Genomic DNA, 20,793 nt, shown 5'->3' with positions numbered 1-20,793 from the left:
GAATTTTCATCCAAGTCTGGAATGCTTGATTTAATTGCAGAGGTCTTTGCAAATGCACCAGAGCTGCAAAGAAATCACAAGGACAGTCACCATGATCTCGACAAGCATGAGTTTACTTTCACCCTTTCATGCACCCTGTAACCTGATAACATAATCAGCTGTCCACTGTAGTAACCGCTGTCTCTGAAAGGGTTAAACAATGCAATTGATACATTGCGTCCATGCATGTGCTTCTGATGATGAATATACCAATTTTTTTCCCATTCTGGTTGGAAGATGAGCACGAGAGCATCCTTTCATGAGTCCAAAAGCATTTGAAATACCTCACTACATGAGGGGCATGCTGGAGCCTATCCCGGCTGTCTTCGGGCAGTAGGCGGGGGACACCCTGAACTGGTTGCAAGCCATTCGCAGGGCACACAGAGACGAACAACCATCCGCGCTCACACTCACACCTAGGGGACAATTTGGAGGGTTCAATCAGCCTGCCATGCATGTTTTTGGAATGTGGGATGAAACAGGAGTACCCGGAGAAAACCCACGCAGGCACGGGCAGAACATGCAAACTCCACACAGGAAGGCTGCAGCCCGAATTGAACCCTGCACCTCCGCACAATGAGGCCGACTTGATGCCACTGAATAATTCAAGCCAGAGGTTTTGCTTGTGATACTGAAAATACTAGCCTGTCGGCCTCCTCTTATTTTCCCTTGGAAATGAAACCTTGAAATAAAATCCACCTCAGCCATCTTTGTCCTTATTCACCCCACCCCCAAGAGTACGGTAGTTAAGTCCTGACACAATGAAAGAGTACCACGGGTTTTGCATCAGAACATTGACTTCCAATGGGAAACCTGGTGCATGGCTCAATCACGTCAGCGCTTGGACATATAGTACAATGTGCATCCTCCATGCGCCATCCACTATCCCCGACATTGAAACTCTTTACAAAACCCATTTATAGATCCAAAGAGCCATCAAATGAAAACCGCATTTTCAGGAGGTTTAGCCCTCATTAACGAACGTGTCCAGGGGTCAGCAGCCTGGTGGACTGGACATGGCTCCAACGAAGCCAGAGAACTGTGTTAGCAGGCGGCCCGCAGCGGAGGCAGATCCGTTTGCTCAGCAACTGAGCGACAACACAGAGATGCTCCTTTCACACTGAGCTGAGCACCGACAATCAGGGCTTTGTTTGGGAGGCATCCGCTGTTGCAGCTCACGAGGGGGAATAAATCTGTAAACTCACTCGATGGGTTATCAGTGTTCAGGCTCGCTCAATATTAATAGAATCATAACATTTATTTTTTTCTCAGCAAGAGACTGTTTCACTTCCAACACAAATGAGTGTTATCTTATTTTGACTGTAGTCAACCGTGTTATTTTTGGTTTTTGGTTCATTTCATTTGGCATTGTAATAAATGCCTCGAGATCTTTTGGAAAACTTAATTCAGGTATCGCTAAGTATAAAATTTGGGCTGTGTTATCATTTGTCAGAATAACAAAGCATACAAATGAGACTAAACATACATTTGAAATTTGATTTAAAGTCTGATAAGATCTGATACACAGCTGTGTCAAGATGACAGGAAACCATTTCAGACGCATTTCAAATGTTTTGGTGAGCACCATGGACGCAAAAATGCATTTCATTATTGTGCACAGCAGTTGGACGCAACTGCATACAACCACGACAAAACGTGTTCAATACAAATAGAAAAGAAAATAGATCCAGTGCTTTGAAAAAGTATTCAACATTTGTAGAAGTGCAGAGATTTGAAAACCTATCCAACTAACTGACAATTATTTTGCGAATCGATTCATCGTTAAGAGAGGGTTTAATTTATTCATGACCAAATCCTTGAAATCGCAGATTTTCAACAGTAGTCTTCTCAGACTGCTGTAGTCTTCCATAAAAGCAGGCTTGGCATTTTTTTTCTCTCCAAAATAACGACATTTGCTTTTACTTTGATCAACATTTATGCCCATTTTCTGACCAAACCAGTATTTGAATCATAATGAATTTACATTTCTGCAATGTATCCAGTGTCAATTTGAAATGTCCCAGTTTTGAATAAAAAAAAAAATCAAGATTCATCATGAATCATTAGTTGCACCCCGAAACAGAATTCCATTTTGTGCCCGAACAATTGCAAACTTGAATGCATTTTGTTGATATTTCACGTGATAGTCCAACATAAAATAGCAACTAATTGTGAAGTGGCACCCAAATGGTATAAGGTTTTCAAAATCTTGAAAGGATATCAATCTGAAAGGTTCGGTTTGCATTTGTATTCAGCTCCCTGTACTCTGAAATCCCTAAATCACAGATGTCAAATTCTCCTGGCAGACCACTATTCTGCATGTTTTAGATGTCTCGCTCCTCCAAACCACCTGATTCCAATGATCAGGTCAGCAGCAAGCTCTGCAGGAGCCTGATATATATCCACATCTCAAGGAGCGCTGTCAAATCCATCATCCAAAAATGGAAAAATTATGGCACTACTGCAGTGCAAATCTACCAAGACATGGCCATCCACTTAAACTGTCGCCAAGAGGCCCATGTTCAAGCTAGAAGAGCTGCAGAAATTCACAGCTCCCGTGGTACAAACAGTTGATAATTTGCCACAAGCCATGTAGGGGACAATACAAACACGTGGAAGAAGGTGGTTTGATGAGGCCTAAATGGAAAGCGCTGTGTCTGGCGGCAACACGACTCATACTGTGAATGCACCACCCCTACTGTGAATCACTGCGGTGGCAACATCTTGCTGCGGGGTTGTTTGTATTCAGCTGGGACAGGGAACCTGGTCAATTGATAGAAAGATGGATGGCGCTAAATACTGTACAACAGCGGTCCCCAACCTTTTTTGCCTCACGGACCGGTTTAATGTCAGACAATATTTTCAGGGACCGGCCTTTAAGGTGTGACGGATAAATACGACAAAATATGACCCGCATGAAAACTGTGGTATTTTCGAAACATAATAAACACGAACCATGACACGAGGAACGTCCGATCTGGCTGCAACACTCTCTGCTCGCTATGGTCACGTTCAACCGTGCCTTCAAAATAAGATACACCACAAATAAAAAATGCATGAAAAATATGACTCACCGTCGTCGCATATTACGCAGAGTGGGCTTGGTCCGTTGGAATCTCTCGTTGAGATAAATCCGTATTTTAAGTAGGACTCCTGATACGGTCTATTAAATGTAGTCTTATTTTCTTGAACGTCGTAGGCTCCTCTTCTGTCAAGAAAGTTTCCAAAGACGTTTGTTTTTGTTTTTTTACTGATTTTGCTAGCTCCTAAGTTTCATTTTAGCGGTAACTGATCACGTGACCGAGAAGCGCTCCTTGACCTGCATCAAGAGTAACACACCGTAGATGGATGTTACAGCGAATCCACTAACTTTTCATAATAAAATATCTTTCAGATTCCGACATAAATAAAACGGAAGTAATGTAAGTCCTTCATTCTTTCTGTGCGGCCCAGGGACAGGTACCGGTCCGCGGCCCGGGGGTTGGGGACCCCCCTGCTGTACAATCCCAAAAGCCAACCTGTTGGAAGTTCCAAAAGACTTGTACTGGGAAGGAGATTCATCTTCCAGCAAGACAATGACTCTAAACATCAAGTCAGAGCTATAATGGAATTGATAAGATTAAATCAAAAATAAAACTTAAGACTGTCCCAGTCAAAGTCCAGACTTAAATACCATTCAAGCCTCTGTGGGTAGACTTATAAATTGAAAGGCCCTTTCCACCCCGTTGCGGGGCTAGAACGGGCAAAAATATCAGCGTCTAGATGTGTGAAGATGGTAGACAAACTCCACAAGCCTAGCAGCTGGAACTGCAACGAAAGGTGGCTCGAGCAAATTTTGACACGGGAGGTCTAACTAACAAGGCGCCACCATTTTCAGATTCTGATTTGCTTTAAATTGTTGAAAACGATGCATATTGGCGCTCCACTTATTATTTAGGTGCTACTTCATGTTGGTGGAGCACGTGAAATCTCAACTAGCGTTGAACCGTTTGAGGGACAGCAGTTACTACAGTGGGCAGCTTACCATGTTATCAGGTTACAGGGTGCCTTAAAGGGTTAAGCTTGTGGTTGGAAGGTGGCAAAATGGGAAAACGTTCAAGCGGTGTGAATATTTAGTCAAGTCACTGCAGAAAAACGGTGTGTCATCCAAACTAATGTTATCTTTGATACAGCTGTTGTGACCGTGCACATGAATCATCCATCGGGTGAGGGTGCGTCACGAGATTTAGTTAAAATTCTGCCAAGGCTTAAACCACATTGGAATCCTGAGCAAATAATTGACCTTCCCCAACAGAAAAAAAACTTTGGAAAACACTTGCGCTGAAAAATCACATATTAACTAAACCACAATGGTGAAGTTGAAGCCAAAGAGCAGTGATTTGCATTAAGTGGTGTGAAATCAAAAATAAAACTTAAGACTGTCCCAGTCAAAGTCCAGACTTAAATACCATTCAAGCCTCTGTGGGTAGACTTATAAATTGAAAGGCCCTTTCCACCCCGTTGCGGGGCTAGAACGGGCAAAAATATCAGCGTCTAGATGTGTGAAGATGGTAGACAAACTCCACAAGCCTAGCAGCTGGAACTGCAACGAAAGGTGGCTCGAGCAAATTTTGACACGGGAGGTCTAACTAACAAGGCGCCACCATTTTCAGATTCTGATTTGCTTTAAATTGTTGAAAACGATGCATATTGGCGCTCCACTTATTATTTAGGTGCTACTTCATGTTGGTGGAGCACGTGAAATCTCAACTAGCGTTGAACCGTTTGAGGGACAGCAGTTACTACAGTGGGCAGCTTACCATGTTATCAGGTTACAGGGTGCCTTAAAGGGTTAAGCTTGTGGTTGGAAGGTGGCAAAATGGGAAAACGTTCAAGCGGTGTGAATATTTAGTCAAGTCACTGCAGAAAAACGGTGTGTCATCCAAACTAATGTTATCTTTGATACAGCTGTTGTGACCGTGCACATGAATCATCCATCGGGTGAGGGTGCGTCACGAGATTTAGTTAAAATTCTGCCAAGGCTTAAACCACATTGGAATCCTGAGCAAATAATTGACCTTCCCCAACAGAAAAAAAACTTTGGAAAACACTTGCGCTGAAAAATCACATATTAACTAAACCACAATGGTGAAGTTGAAGCCAAAGAGCAGTGATTTGCATTAAGTGGTGTGATCCGATCAACTTCACGCTCCAACCACTGCAGGGGCCGCTAATACAAAAAGTGGAACATTTGGGAGCGGTTAAATAAAGACATGAATATATTTCAACTCGGGCCAGTAACTGACATCCAGTTTTTGATAAACTTACTTTGACCTTTACCGGAGTGAAATCAGGCAATTCCGGTCTCGCAGTGCCACCTTGTGTCTCGAGCACTATATGGTCCTCAAGACAAACAACAACAATTACTTTTTGGGACACTTTTATTACTTTTTTGACAAATATATATGCTTTTCCTATCAAGGAGACATTCTTTAAAAGCTAGGTTTACAGCAAATACAGTTTTGCAATAGGACATAAAATATGGGAAATCAACAAAACGATGTAAGCATTTCAATGCGTGCACAAAGTAAAGGAAAAGTGTGACGTTTAATTATAAAATAACTTGTAAAAAGTGATACCGATGACAGCCTGGCCATTTCTGGTCATGAGAAAACTGCTGTTGTTGTTGTTGTTTCAAATGCCAATGGGACCCTTTCATTGTTACATCATAGGAAATATTTGTTTTGCATCAAGGCACACAAGCATTGATCATTGCTTTTTTTTTTAATCCCCCACCCCACCCTTTTGCCAACCCTTATGTTGGTCCCATTTGACAGGACTTCTGTACAAACTACAGGAAAAAAAAATCAAATATATCAAAAACCATTGGGGAACAGATTATCGACAAAAGGAGAACCCATGAAATCAAGAATGTACAGAGAAATGTTGATTTCACACCTCAAGAGTTGAACTGTTTTTGAGTCTCTCTAGAATGGGAAGACCTGCAGCTTTGTGGCTATTACAGAGGATGTAGCTCAGTGAGGGATCGGTTTTCCTGCTGTATAAACTCTTGTAAGCTTCTCTTTCCCTGCTTGAAGTTACTCTCCCTTCTGGAAAATGGCAAAATCACCTGCAGTCGCAGAAGAGTCTCAATATTACTAAAACTTCTTATCTGTGACGTCTTGAGGGTGTCGAGGACAGTCGTCGGAAGATAGCCCGCCAGGGGGTCCAACCACTTCTCCTTCCACAACTTGATCTCATCTTGAAGCGAGGCCTCATCCGGCAAGTCTTCTCTGTACAGGCGCAGCACGAGACCGCCAAGAGTGCTGGTTTCGACTTTGGACATTGCGTAAGGCACAATCTCCAGACACCGAATGGTATCCATCACCTTTTCGGTGAAGAGGTTGTCAATTTCCGCTATCGAGTGCTCGACAAATTTCAGGCTTAGTGCATTTTTGTAAAACTCGCTCAGCGGTTCGAGGAGAACTGAATGTAGCAAGGGGATGTGGAGTTTGGATGCAAGCGTGACGGCTTCCTCAAACCATGCCTTGTGGTGCGCGTCGATATCGCTCATCAAATTCCTGAGAGAAGCGTTGAGATCTGGCAAAGTGTTCAGGGCAAGTAGCATGTCTAAGGGCTTGCCCTGAAGAGACTGGCTGAGCTTTTTGCTTTCGTGCAAGACGTGTCGCAGCACCACCAATGAAAAGATGAACTCAAAGTTTCTGATTGAATCAAAGAACCGCGATGCTTGCTGCTGGTCCGATACACTTCCCTGATGTTTGAGCTCACTTAGGCAAAGCAAGACAGCTTCGATAATCTCTACCATCACCTCGTGCATGTCGTGACTCTTCTCCCAATTCTTCATCAGCATATCCCTCAGCTCGTTCCCTTTTCCTTCATTGCTCTGAAACACGTGGAGGATCATTTCCTCCAGTTTGTTCTGCCGTTCCGCGTCCTGTGTCAGCCACTGTAATATTTTATCAATCTGCCCTGTTCGTTCGGCTGCTTCTTCTGTTGGGGAAGACTTGGCCAACCACACATTGAGGGACAAACCATAGCTCACTGTTCTGACTGCCTGAGGGTATTTGTTGGCTATTGCTAAGCTTACAGCTCTTATCTGAGTTCCAGCTTTCCCGACACTGAGCAAGGCCTGTCCCCGACAATACGCCATGTTAAGCCCCCATTTTTCAGAGAGCGCGGTCTCAACCGCCTCTAAAAGGACAGCAGAGTCTTCGACGAACGGGATGAAAGCAAGCGTTTCCTCACACTGGAAGTCCTCTTTGTTTAAGTACCTGATGCACAGCGGGACATAAACCTCACCGTCAATCTCAACAGTCTGTTCGGTGATAATTGTGAAGAACTGAGAATCCCAGAGTTCCTTGATAATTTCTTCGCGCAACTGCGGCTCATAGAAAGACACTGGTAGTCTTGGTTCTTGAATCGATTTCAGAACCACTTCGGTTTCAGTAGATTTCTCCTCTCCGCCTGGAAGCTTCTCAGATGCTTCGGTGGCAGGGTCGGATGCTGAGGGCGACGCCCGGTTTGACAACTCTTCTGTGTCAGCCCCTATTGAAATATAGGAAAATAATGAGTGATGTACTACGCAGAACACTACTAAGACTCACAAAAAGCACAGTACTTAATTTTCCAAAGACTTAGAGCATGGTCGACCAGAGTGGGCAGTGGGAAAACAGGTGGCTTGGGAGGATAAATAATCTATTTTCAAAGTTAAGATTGCTCCAATGCAGTGGCCAAGTCATCTCGTCCTTTTAATTGTGGTGCATGATTTGCAGGTCCCAAACGTGTTGCGGTGTCACGTGCTTACTGAAGCTGCTTCTTAGAGCTGCATATATTTTACCGAAATTCAGAAAGCTAACACAAGAGGAAGGTTAAAAACTATTTCCACCATTAATGTGACCTATGCACTAACCTTTGAAAAGGAAAAAAAACATGCAATGGTTGCACAATTATATATATGCCCAAACTAATACTTTGTTGCAGCACCTTTAATTTAATAAGAGCACTCTCATTTTGGCTAGGAGTCAGTCTATGGGTAAAGTGTATCTTTGTGGCAATATTTGCACCCTGTTCTTGGGAGAAAAAAAAAGGGAATCTGTCAGATTGCAGAGGTATCTCGATTGTATTTCGATTTGGACTCAGGCTGGGCTAGTTCAAACCCTTATTTATCTTCGAAGGAAATCTTTTGGGATCATTGTCAGGCTGAAAGATGAAGCTCCTCTATCTTTTGAACAAAAGCCTGAAGGTTTTGCCAAAACACTGACTGCTATGAAGAACTACCTCCCACGTACAGTTAATAGAACCCCACGCCACTCTTTCCCACTCCCCTGCAGTCTCTCTCTCAACCAAACAAGTCAAGGCAGAAGACTGCTGCCCTATATTGTCTCTCGGGTCTGGCTGTTTCTTTCTGGGAGGGTGCTTGGTCATGCTGGCCCCCAAGCCCTTTTCACACTGCACTTCATGTCCAATACCAGCCCGTGAATACATCGGCTGTTCGGAAAAATTACCATATTTTCATGAAATTCCCAATGGCCACCTTGCCCCTGCCACATACACAATGAATGAGTTCATCATTGGTGCGCTGCCCCCGTTAAGTGCAATGTGAAAGGAACTATACTGAGTTCTAGATGTGATGAATATGTAAAGAACCTTCAGATAACTTCTGTTATGAATTGGCGCAAAATAAATACAATTGAATTGAATTAAATAGAATATACGTTACAAGACACAAAATTGGAAGCAAAGAAATAATTCAAATGGATGAGATCAGATGAATGCACTTACCCCTGTCGAGATTTAGGCCTCGTAAAGTTTCCATCACCTACAAAAAGCAAAACTTTGGTCATGCCAGGCTGATGGTGCCGATTCAAAAGTGGTTTGACTATTCGTAATTAAACATGAAATTTCAGTTCTGAAAAAAAATTTGACCACTAGACAATGTAAGATTAATCCGACAGTTTCCCTAAATCAGGAGTCTCAATTTATGTGGGGGAAGTGGGAGATAAAGTCTGAGAGCTCATGAAGCAAATCTGAAGCTTCATTTTCCCATCGCTACCAGTAGGTACTAGTTTAGCCCCGAGGACAACATGAGCAGCCCACGGCTCTGCTCGAAATATAGCTCATCAGTAATTGGGCACAGCGAGTTACGAAAAATAATTAAAATGGAAACATTTATCGAAACTTATCATGATACATATTTCTTAATGTCGCAAATATTCTACATTTTGTTAAAAAAAAACAACTGTTTTCAATGAGGAAAAAATGTTTTTATTTACCCAAATATTGAAAAATAAGTTATTTTAGAGCTATAATTTTAATACCGTGATACCGCAATGTTTTTGTTCACTATTGAAAAATAAGTTATTTTAGAGCTATAATTTTAATACCGTGATGCTTTTGTTCATGATTATTATAGTGTCCGAATAGCACATTTAAACTCAATTTTATTTAAAAAATAGAACTCCCCATACATCTTCAAATGCAATGCTTTCCAAAAAAATAAAAATTCTGAAAAAACAAAACAGTAAAACACATTTTAATTAGATGAATTTATGTGTCATTCAATTCTGACTTCTCAGAGTAGGTCAGTGAGTTGTCTTAAATTTGAGTTAAAATTTAAGTTTGAAATTTCTCATTCCAGTTCAAAAATGGTAACATGCTGAGAATGCACTGAAAATGAAATAATATATGAAGCCATTTATGACACTAGTTGATCTGTGAGAAAACTAGGAACAGGTGGTCTGACAGATTAGTTCAGCACTTCAGAGCGACTAACTTACCTGTGAAAGACATGGACTGCTCTCTGGATCAACCTCAATACACTTGCCAATGACTTCGGGCAGCCGCCGCAGCGTCGCGTTGTGAGAGAGGAGCATCACACGAGCTGTCCTGTTACCTTTGCATACAGTGTTCCTTAAAATATCCCTCATTGAATTCAAAGTGGACTTCATGAGGTCACATTCAATGCTGACACTGGGCAGCACCGCGACCAGCCGGAGCAGTAAAATAATTGTTGGGTGGTTCTTACACTCGGGATGAACTAATGTTTCGGCGATGGATGTTGGAGGAGCAACATCCTGGTCTTTGTCTCTCCATACTGCGGCCCATGCATTGATGTCCTGATCAAGTGTATCCGGCTCTGGAAGATCTGACAGGTAGAAGTTGAAATGTTTGTCTGTGGATTCTGGAACAATGGGCTGTGGATTGCAGGATGGCAGTAGAGACAAGATCGATAGAGCCTTCAAGTGGTTGTCTGAAAAGCTGTACTTCATTTCATCAATGAGACTTTTGAGGAGGGGGATGCTCAGAGTTTCCCTGTAGTATATCTCTGGAGAATCGTAGTTGCCGGCCTCCTCAGGGAAACAGATTTGATGAGGGGCTACCTTGCTTGCTAACCGATATGCCTGTTCAAACCAAGTGGAGTGTACCGTGCTGACATTTTCCAACATTTTGTTGAGAGTCTCTATGATTAGAGGGATCTTTTCCACTTCACAAAGAATATCAGCAGGGTTCCCACAGCGGAAGACGGTGCTACAGTTACGAAGAGGAGCACAAGCATTCTTCAGGACCACAAGGGTGACAATGAAATCCACGCTCTTCAGCGCAGCGGAGAGAACTTGAGCATGCATTGACATGGCACCTCTGGCATTCGAACAGACGGTGTCGAGGCAACTGAGAATGCCCTCCAGTGTGTCAGCAAGTATGTCAAAGAAGTCCTCTCTCTTCTTCCACCTGGAACAGAATGTCTCTGGAATTTCCTCCAAGGCCTCCCTTGGCATGTTCAACAGCCCCTCAACGGCCTGTGCCAACTGTTCTTCGAGACGGGGGGAGTCACCAAAGAATAGCAGCAAATCTTCTGCTATATCCAGCATTTTTGCCACCGAAGGACATGGCACACTGCCTACCAGCCAATGGGCCAAGCCACAGGACTCACTTGGTGTTACCACACACAGTGGATAAGTCTCGAGGATGTCCAAAGACATTTTCTTCAGGCTTTGGTAACCTGAGCCCAGGTGCATGAATGCTTGTCCTCGGCACTGTGCCATCGGTAAGCCCCAGGATTCTGTTAGTATTTTTGTAAGATTTCTTGCTTGTGTATCCACATCACAGTTTTCGTCATACGGCAAGTAACCGATCAGCTCTACTTTGGGAGCAGATTCTCGGACATACCTGACAAAAACAGGTAGGTGAGTCTCATCAGCGATCTTTACGGGTTTGTCTGTGATAAGTGAGAAGAATGGGGACTCCTGTATCTCCATCAGTATGACATCTCGGATTCCGTCTATGAGTAATGTCACAATTTCAGCTTCACTCATGGACAGTGCACATTTGTTCTCCTTCTTAAACCAGTGGCACAGGTTGAGCTCCTGGGTGAAACGCTCTATTTCCTCTTCGGAGAGGTCCGTGATGCTGATATTTTTTTTCCCAAGGATGGCAGCCTGTCTAAATAGCGTCACCAGACTTTGACGGTTATCTCCAATTTGTCCATTTTCATCTACTGGCTTCATATGTTGTTGCTCATCCGTCACGTCAGGACCCTGCTGAATTTCCATCTCATAACTTTCCACCTTGACAGATGTTGCCACTTGATGTCCGACAAAAAATGTAAAAGAAAAAAAAAAATTCAGATTCATAGCAAATTTCAGTTGACAAACAAAAAATGAATACTATACCTTCCATATTGTCAGAGTTCCTGATTAAACTTTTGGCTTCCTTATCCTGTGGAAACATAAGTATGCATCACATGTAATGAGAGATGGCAAAAGAGGCAGTCGTTGAAGCAGCTGGCTCATTGTTCTGAGACTTTAAAAATAATAAACTGAGGAAATTACAAAAACTGTTAATAGTTAATTATTATGGGTGTTGTGCAATATTGGCCCATTCGGTTATGCAAGGCACATCAACATACATAGCACATACAAAAGAATCATCAATACATTTGAAAATAATGATATATCTTTTGCAGTTTTTGTAATGGGCAGATCATTTTGACTTGGTCGTTTTGTAAGTAGCTCGCATGCTGAAAAAGTGTGAGCACCACTGCAGTCGGGTCTTCGATGGATTAACAGTAATGCTTTAAACTCCAAGTTTACTCTTCAGTTTCAGGTAAGGGGGAAAAAAAAAAAAGAGTTCATCTTAGATTAGGGTACATCAGAGAATCGGGAGGAAGCACTCCATGGGAACCCAGCTATTGTTCACAGGGCAAACCTGTAATTTTTTATGTTTATATTTCTTTTAGTAATATAGATCAGAAAGTGTTTGTAGACCCCCTGAGGGTCTGCGCAGCACCCTTACACCCCTTCTACTGGAGAACCTGCTTGAGAAATACATTACGGGACAAACAATATCACATAGTGTAGCTCAAATGAACGAAAGCACTCACCAAACAGATACCTTCCAGGGCTTGCGGAGTCACCTTCAAACACTGGCTCACCATGCGGTCAAGGTCTCTGTTGAAATCTGTGCCGACCTGGAGCACAGCTAAGCAGGGGGAGCGGTCTTTGGGATTTGTATTCCGCAGGTACTCTTGGAACTTCTTGTGGCGCATGACAACTCCACAGTCCTCAAGGGCTGTGCTGGGGAGCACGGACATAATCCGAAGGAGTGCGTTGATGTTGCCAAAGTACGGCATGAGCGGCAGGCGCAGCGTTTGAAATATTGAATTTGGGATGGTCACGGAGGCAACTTTTGTCTTCCAGGTGACTCTCCAACAGCAGAGTTCGGTGAAGAAGTTGTCAGCGTCAGGAAGATCGCTACTGTAGAGAGGCGGCTTGGATTTTAAGCTCTCAAACATGTAACTCACTGTCACCAAGCAAGGGACCAGGGAGAGGAAATTAAGAGCTTCTTTGTGATCCTCTGAAAAATGATCCTTGACGGCATTGATGAGGTTATCCACTAAGGGCACACTTAAACTGTCTTTATAAAAACCGACTGGCTTTATTAAGGTGTCCCTTGGCAAAGTGTTGTTGGGAATTTCTATGGGCACTCTTAGACTTTGTGCGATCGCACTGGCTTCGTCAAACCAATTCTGGTGGAATACTTTCAAATTTGTTTTGATTCTGTTCAAAGTCGCCACGATGCCGGTGATTTGACAAAGTTGGAATGCCGTATTGAAATGATCTCGCTGAAGACCAGCGCTCAGCTCTCTGGTAAATGAAGAGGTATTCTTGAGGATAACCAAAGCGATAATGAAATCAAATTGCATTATTTTGTTTAAGAGGACCCCGGCTTGTTCAGAAACATCGTTTTTCCACCTCTGTGGATTGTCTTTAACTTTTTCAAGACACTCAACGAGGGGCTCCATCATCTGCACAAACACCTCATACGAGTCATGCATTTCTTGCCAAAGGGAACAGTAGGTCCCCTGCAATTCCTGGACCTTTTCGTAGCTTTCCCGAAGACCGTAGGCGATAACATGATCCAGCTGTTTTTCTAGAGCAGTCCTGCTGCCAAAAAACATCACCACCTCTTCAAATGTGTCAAGGGCTCTTTTAACCAGTGGCACTGGGATAGATTTTGACCACCATGTGTTGAATGAGTAGCAAGAGCAATGTGTGCTAATGGCAAGGGGATACTTCTCCTGCACTTTGCAAGCAAAAGCTTTGAGTTTGTAAGACACATCACCAGATCCGAGGTAAGCCTGACCTCTGCAGTTATTCAAATCAAGGCGCCACTCTTCCGTGACGATTTCCAAGAGGCGACGCACCATAGCGTCACAATCCAGATCTGCTTCCAGGAATCCCATCAACTCCAGTCGCATGACATCGAAACTGTCCACAAACCGAAGGAAGAGCGGAAGATAGTCCTTTGCCCCGATCTTTACAACACGATCGATGAACAATGAAAAGAATGAACTCCCGGCTTCCGTGAGAATTCCTGCTCTGACCGCATCTTCACACACAGTCAGTACTTCTTTCATTTCAGACTTGGTGACATAGTCAACTTCTCCATCCTGAGCAGGAGAAACCTCACTTTGTTCCCAGCTTTGGCTGGTGTACGCAGCAGTCACTGCGGCTTGCAGAGCCGACTTCAAAGCTTCTCTATCTGTCTCGGCACACTTCATCTCTACAAGACTCTCAGCATCCATCTCCATGTTCATTACTTGTAATTCATCTTCGGTGTTTTTTTCGGCATGGTTTCCTTGGCTTGCCGCTGTAAGAAGAGATGATTCAGTATTAAACATGAACACAAACATGAATGATGCCAGATCTGTTTGACTATAATTGTACAAGGAGGCGGGGAATGCTCCAACACCCCAACATCCATTTAGCAGCCAGACATAACTCCCAAGTAGAGGGTGTAGGAGCCAGGTAGCAATACTTTAAGATAAAAACGGATGAATTTGTTAACCGACTGCAAATATATACTCATCAAAATGGATGATGAATTAAGCTTTCTAGAACTGTGTGGCTCTGCTCCAATTTATCCAGCCATGCTCCCATCATGAAGCCTCTTGTTTTGTGTCATGGGGTGGGCATGGCAAACCTAACTGTGAGCTACTGTCCCTGCCTCGCCTGCCACTGCCCCCAACAGTGCAGCCTTGTCGTGCCAAATCTTATACTATTTAAAACAAGGGTGTCGAACATACGGCCCGCGGGCCGGAACCGGCCCCAGAGGAAGTTTGATCAGGCCCGCAGGATAATTTAAATTTTTTTAAAAATACTTAAAAGACACAGAATGAATATTTTTAATAAGATGCAATTCATAGATTATGAAGCAAACAGTTTTCTTCAGTTTGTTGAATTGCTCCATGTACAGCACTTTGTATGCAGCGATGGCTGTTTGAAAGTGCTCTATAAATACAGTTGAGTTGAGTTGTAAAGTGTTGGCAGGGATTAAATTTAGATTTTATCTGCACATGTGTAAATGGTTTAAAAAATCCTTTCTTTATAAATCTCGTTTAATCTTAAAATGAATGACTATATTTTTCAATACCAATTACTTGTTAAAGTTTTGTGCCTTTGTACAATCAGTGGGATCAGTTGCAATGCATATATGTAATGAGCAAAGTAAATTGCACTTTTGTCTAAGGCAGGGGCCGGCAACCCAAAATGTTGAAAGAGCCAATATAGGACAAAATAAAAACAAAAAACAAATATGTCTGGAGCCGCAAAAAAATAAAAATAAAAGCCTTCTATAAAATTTACAATGAAGTAAACACATGCTGTATATATGTAGGAGACTGGACTGTCTCAGAATTGTTTATGTTATTCATTCCTTTGTTGTGTGTTCACAAACGCCCCCATAGAATTTATTTTGTGATTTCCTCACTTGATTTTTTGTTTTGGTGCATTATTTTCGCTTTTCTTAGTGTCAGTGAAGTGATCATTAATTTCCGTTTTTCGGAGGCTGTCTTTGAACGCCTCTCGAGTCCAACGAGAAGAGAGAAGGCACGGAGTCAGACGCAGACGTGTCTGTATTTGTCGAGACTGTTAAAAGCATAAATAAAGTGTACGTTTTAAAAAAAAACAACACCACAGCTCTCCTTTTTCGGAGCTGAAACGTATCTATATCTATTTGAGCTATATTAGCCTACTATCAAAATCTTTTTCCATTTTCAAACATTTTTTATAAAGCTCCAGGGAGCCACTAGATATCGCTAAAGAGCCGCATGCGGCTCTGGAGCCGCGTGTTGCCGAGCCCCGGTCTAGGGAAATCTAAGGTGTTTCATGAAATGGTTTGTAAAAGATATGTTCATTAAATGTCAACATTTTCCGAATGTTCTTGCGCTTCATTATACCAAAACAAAGGAAAGACATGATATTTTGGTTATTTTTAGCAGAGTATGGTATAATTTTAATGGTCTGGCCTTCTTGACATCTACCGAGGCCGTATGTGGCCCACAATGTGAAATGAGTTTGACACCCCTGATTTAAAATAAGTGTAAGTCAATTTATATTAGCCACCAACAGCAATATAACAGTAAAAAAGAATCAAACCAAAACAAAAGAAAAACTGTGTTGATCATCTGCATTAAGCGATGTCACTTTGACAAACAGACACAGTAATAGAACAATTCCTGATTGAACATTACCTTGATTTCTTTGTCGTCAGAATGTACACATACATAATCGAATACTTTTTTGAACACGGTCCTCGAATTTCAGGAAGAGCTGTTCAAGACCTTGACGTGATTATTCATGTTCAGCATTTGAGGGATGTGACCCCAAAAGCGAATGGACTGTCCACTGTCTGTTGCATATAGAAAAATGACCGCACGCCACGTCAACTTGGCTACATTCAAACAGCAGGGCATGAAGCCTAATTCCGATTTTTGTTAAATCTGAATTTTTTAATGTTCTCGTTCACCTTACAAAATGTAATGTGACTTTGAATGTTACAGGAACGCATCTCTGATCTGACACGCATGTTCTGCATTACATTAAATAAAGATGCCTTCTTCGAGATTTTAGTTCTTTATTCTGCCGCTTTGTCGTCCTCACTTGGCATCCATTACGAACTGTTCTCTCATCCAATCCCCACATTCCTACATATCCGATTGGGCTCCAGCAAGTGATGAGGGACAAGCATAATTTGCATTTTGAAACACAACAAAAAGTTTGCTGACTAACACATCCACCCCAACCACATCACCAACATGAGTGAGGTGCCGTTAACGTTCGACATTCCAGTGAAACACACCTTAGTGAGGAAGGGGACCAGCACGTGTGAAGTCGGCTTTTACTGTTGTGCTTGGTTGCCATGGTAATGGACAGAAACGGCCACAGTGAAGTTGCGTGGGAGCGATGGCGAACACAGCTTTAGTCAGGATGGGCGGCAGCGCCGGGCGAGTTACGCCACAATTTGTGAATGGATTGGCAAAAGTCAGCATCATTTCTGAGGAGCCGCACGGCAACGAGACTGACTCTGACTATGACACGAGGGAACCTGGTGTGTTTGATTGTGAACTTGCCCAGCTGTTCATTTCGGATAGAGAAGATTAGGATTTGAGGATGAGGATTGTTAAAAAAATAATGTGAGAACATTGTAAAATACTTCAATAAAGTACAAATGGACACAGTTCTGCTCCCGATGCCTTTTAAAAGGACATACGTTAGCGTGCTACCATATTTTTTTAGGCTAGCATACGTTTTACCATGCCCGTGTCCAATAATACAATGTATCATGTGTATGTGTGAAAGACATAACACCTGTTACTGACACTACTACCTTTTAATACGGTGCACCGTATTGTTGCGAAAATATGATATTTGTTTTTTTTTTTGTTTGTTTGTTGTTGAAATACGGATCAGATGTGGAGGGATGAGCATAATACTACAGATGCATCAGATACATATCCACATACAAAAGACAAACCCCGCACACTGCGCAAATGTGCAGTGGAGTTCTACCGAATCGCTCAGCGTTGTGGCGGCTCAAAGACTTTGCAGTGACTTGCTATAGAGAACACACCATGTTATTGCTTCATAAAAGTCCGTTTTCCCATATTTCTATGTACTACTTAAGGCTGTCACTATTTTTGAATCAATTACCCTATCAATCATTCCAGCAAATAATATGGAACATTATCGTTGACAGAGAAGATGTTTCACAGCTTGACTGCAGTAACACCTTTCTACCAATAGAGAGTGCTAACAGATTGTGAAACGGTCCTGAGGAGTTTGACGACAATGCAAGTCTAAGTAGACTGGAAATGTCTCTGTGAAGTGAAAACAGGAAAGAAGCTGAGAATATCTCGCTGGTGGAGGTTCAATGCAGAGATTTCGGGTCACACTTTTTGATTTTAGACTTATCTGTGTTATTACATTGACCGGTAAGTTGAGGTTCCACTGTATAGAGCGTCATTATTACTGAACAGAAACAATAAAAACAATTGCCTAAATCATCTTACCTTTCGAAGGCTTTTCTATAACTTCTTCATCCTGTAAAATACACAAAATTTGTCACAGTTATTAAAAAAATATATATTATTGGTCACGACAACTGTAATTAAAAATAAAAGAAAAAAAAGATCTACTCACAGTTTGTAACATCTGCAGTATGTCTGGATGCTTCTGGACATATGACTCCACCATTTGGTCAACATTGAAATGCACATCTTGGTTGACATAGACATATGCCGAGCTAAACTGTCTTCGGTCCTCGGGAGTGTCTTTCAGGTAGGCGTGGCATCGTTCCAGTACCATGTGGTATTGCCCATAAACATCTGCCTCGGCATTTACGCATGGCACAGTGCCCAACACTCGCAACAAGCTCTGCACGTTTGGGTAAAAGCCGATGTCTGGTATTTTCAGTGTAGCAAACACTGTGGTTGGCAGAATCCTGCGCTTGCTTGCGTGCCTCCATTTGACTTCCCAACAACCAAGCTCTTCATAGAATGTGTCAGGCCTTGCAAGGTTGTTCAAATTGGCGTCTGCGACTTTATCGCGGCGAATGCTGAAATTGTGGTCGGCCATGTAGGACGGCACTAAAGAGAGCCATCTCAGAATCCTCACCATCTCCGTACTGAAAATCCGCTTGACCTCCGCAACAAGATACTGCAAGATGGGCCGGGCTAAAGTTTCTCTGTAAAAGTCTTCCAGCTGGGTGTCATCGGAATCTCCGTGGTCAATCTCGGGTTTAACGACTTCAACGCCAAGCTTCTTGGCTCGACTGACGGCGTCTGAAAACCATTTTCTGTTGAATATGGCAATGTCCTGTTGGTATTTGTTGACCAGCTTTAAGGCATTTGAAATGGTGTACTGCAAGGTACTGCTCATGCTAATTATTCCCCTGAGACTGGAGTTGAGTATGCTCACACAGCAGAGGGTGTTCTTGAGAACAACTAATGTCATGATGAAATTAAAATTCTTCAGAACTGGCTTGAGTTTGGCCATCTGTTCGGCTGCATCTTCATCCACCTTTGAAATCATTTCATTGATGCAGTTCAGGAAAGGCTCCAAGATATCCAACATAGTTTGGAAGGCATCAGTGCCACACTCCCACTTCACACTGATGATGGCTTTAATTCGATCCACTTCTCCCTTTATATGGCCATATGTCATCTGGATTTTCCCTTCCAATCTTTTGTACAGCTCAGGTGTGTTCCTGAGTAACGAGGCCACTTCTTCGACCGTGTCTACGATGGTTTGAATCGTTGGCACCGGCATGCAGCGAATAATCCATATGTTAAAAGCATACGGGTCACTGGGTGATAAAACAACTTGCGGAAATTCCAGCAAAATTTTGCACGTGAGGTCTCGCATTGGCTGACACATACGTCCACTAACGAGATACGAGAGCCCTCTGCAATGCTCCATCCGTAAGCCCCACTTACTTCTTAACTCTGAGATAAGATGGTTAAAAAGATTGTCCGCATCCAAATCGCAAGGCAGGAAACCAACAAGGTGTTTTTGGGGGAACCCGGCCTCTGTGACGGATCGAATGAAAATCGGGATCTGCTCCTTTCCCTCAATAGTGGTCACATTCTGGAGCAAAATAGAGAAGAATCGGGCATGTCTCAGGCTGTTCTGGATCTCCTCTCGCATGAGGCTCTCACTAAACTGCAGGATTTCCTTCTTATCAATTTTCTCCTCACAGATTTTCTTCAGAGAATGCTGATCCCTTGCGCCGCCAGTCGACTCGTCTGTGTTGATGTTGCCACCGTTGATGCTGAATCCAGTCAGTGCCAGAATTTCCTTAAAATAGGCCTTAAGAGTCTCTTTGGCTCTGTGGCCGCCTACATTCTCTTGAGCTTGGTTATCTCTCTGTTCAGGTGTTGTGATGTCATCGCTAGAAACTTCTTTTGTCGCCTCAGTCACTTTCGGTGTTTCTATGTTTTCTAATGAAAAAAAGCACATGACTGAGTACATTTTTTTTTGATTGCTGATATATTCTTCATATATAGTGTATTGGTAGAACTAACAGTATTGCCGAAATCGTTTCTTGATATACACTGTCCTCCTAAAGTATTGGAGGCAATTTCTTTACGTTTGCTGATTCAGCAAATTCAGGTTTGACATCAAATGATGAATGAGACAATTCATCAACTCTTCTATATCTGATACATGTTGAAGTTTAGGGAACATCATTTGTGACAAACAATGTAAAAATATAGATATTACTTAAGTAAATTGGACTGGAAATTGGAACAGATAAAATAAAGATTGTTCATATTAAATCTGATGCGTGAAGTTAATACTCTTCGGCAATGAGATGCAATGAAATGATTTTTTTTCCAGAGTGAAAAATAGTCACGCGTGTGTTTATTATTTGATTCGGTCGTACACTAAAATCCATTTAAAATGAAAATACAATCAAATAAAAATGTTTGCTTTTTAAAACAAATAATAGCGCTGCTGCTCGCCTCTTGATTGGTACTCGTAAGAGGGAGCAAATGACTCCTATTCTGGCTCCCGATACATTTTAGAGTTCTTTTTAAGATTCTATTATTTGTTTTGAAATCTTTAAATTGCTTTGGTAAAACTTAAAACGAATTTTTGTTCTTTGGTTTATGACTCGGAATAAGACCTAATTTTAGTCTTACAGTTGTATTTTTTTTATTTTTATTTTTTTTGCTTTTTACTATCTGTCAATGTATTGTTTTATTGTTTATTATATGAATTATTTTTCCTCCATGTACTGCACTCTGTGGACAGCGGTGGTTGTTTTGTGTACAGGGGTTGTTGTTTGAAAGTGCTCTATAAATACAGCTGAGTTGAGATGATTAAAATGGAATTAAGATAAATAATTAAAATGAATAGAGATGAATTAATTATGAGGCGTGTAACTCTGATTCTTAAAGCGACTCCCACCCCT

General features: G+C 42.2%; 1 protein-coding gene across 1 annotated transcript in view; it reads right to left on the bottom strand.

The window, feature by feature from the left end:
• Positions 1-5,441: 5,441 nt before the first annotated feature.
• Positions 5,442-20,793, bottom strand: part of LOC109531074 (uncharacterized) — a 20,822-nt gene continuing 5,470 nt past the window's right edge. Inside the window, exons 5-11 of the mRNA XM_019895103.1 lie at positions 18,018-19,816; positions 17,888-17,918; positions 12,419-14,187; positions 11,709-11,754; positions 9,816-11,620; positions 8,821-8,857; positions 5,442-7,584 (exon numbers count right to left, since the gene is read on the bottom strand). Of these exons, the coding sequence (XP_019750662.1) occupies positions 6,038-7,584; positions 8,821-8,857; positions 9,816-11,620; positions 11,709-11,754; positions 12,419-14,187; positions 17,888-17,918; positions 18,018-19,816 (7,034 nt within the window). The 3' untranslated portion in view covers positions 5,442-6,037. The remainder of the gene's footprint in view (positions 7,585-8,820; positions 8,858-9,815; positions 11,621-11,708; positions 11,755-12,418; positions 14,188-17,887; positions 17,919-18,017; positions 19,817-20,793) is intronic.

The sequence above is a fragment of the Hippocampus comes genome, unplaced genomic scaffold (assembly GCF_001891065.2).
Source record: "Hippocampus comes isolate QL1 unplaced genomic scaffold, H_comes_QL1_v1.1 scaffold177, whole genome shotgun sequence".
Lineage (NCBI taxonomy): Eukaryota > Metazoa > Chordata > Actinopteri > Syngnathiformes > Syngnathidae > Hippocampus > Hippocampus comes.
The sequence above is the reverse complement of the archived record's forward strand: the minus strand, read 5'-3'. Positions and strand labels throughout refer to the sequence as shown.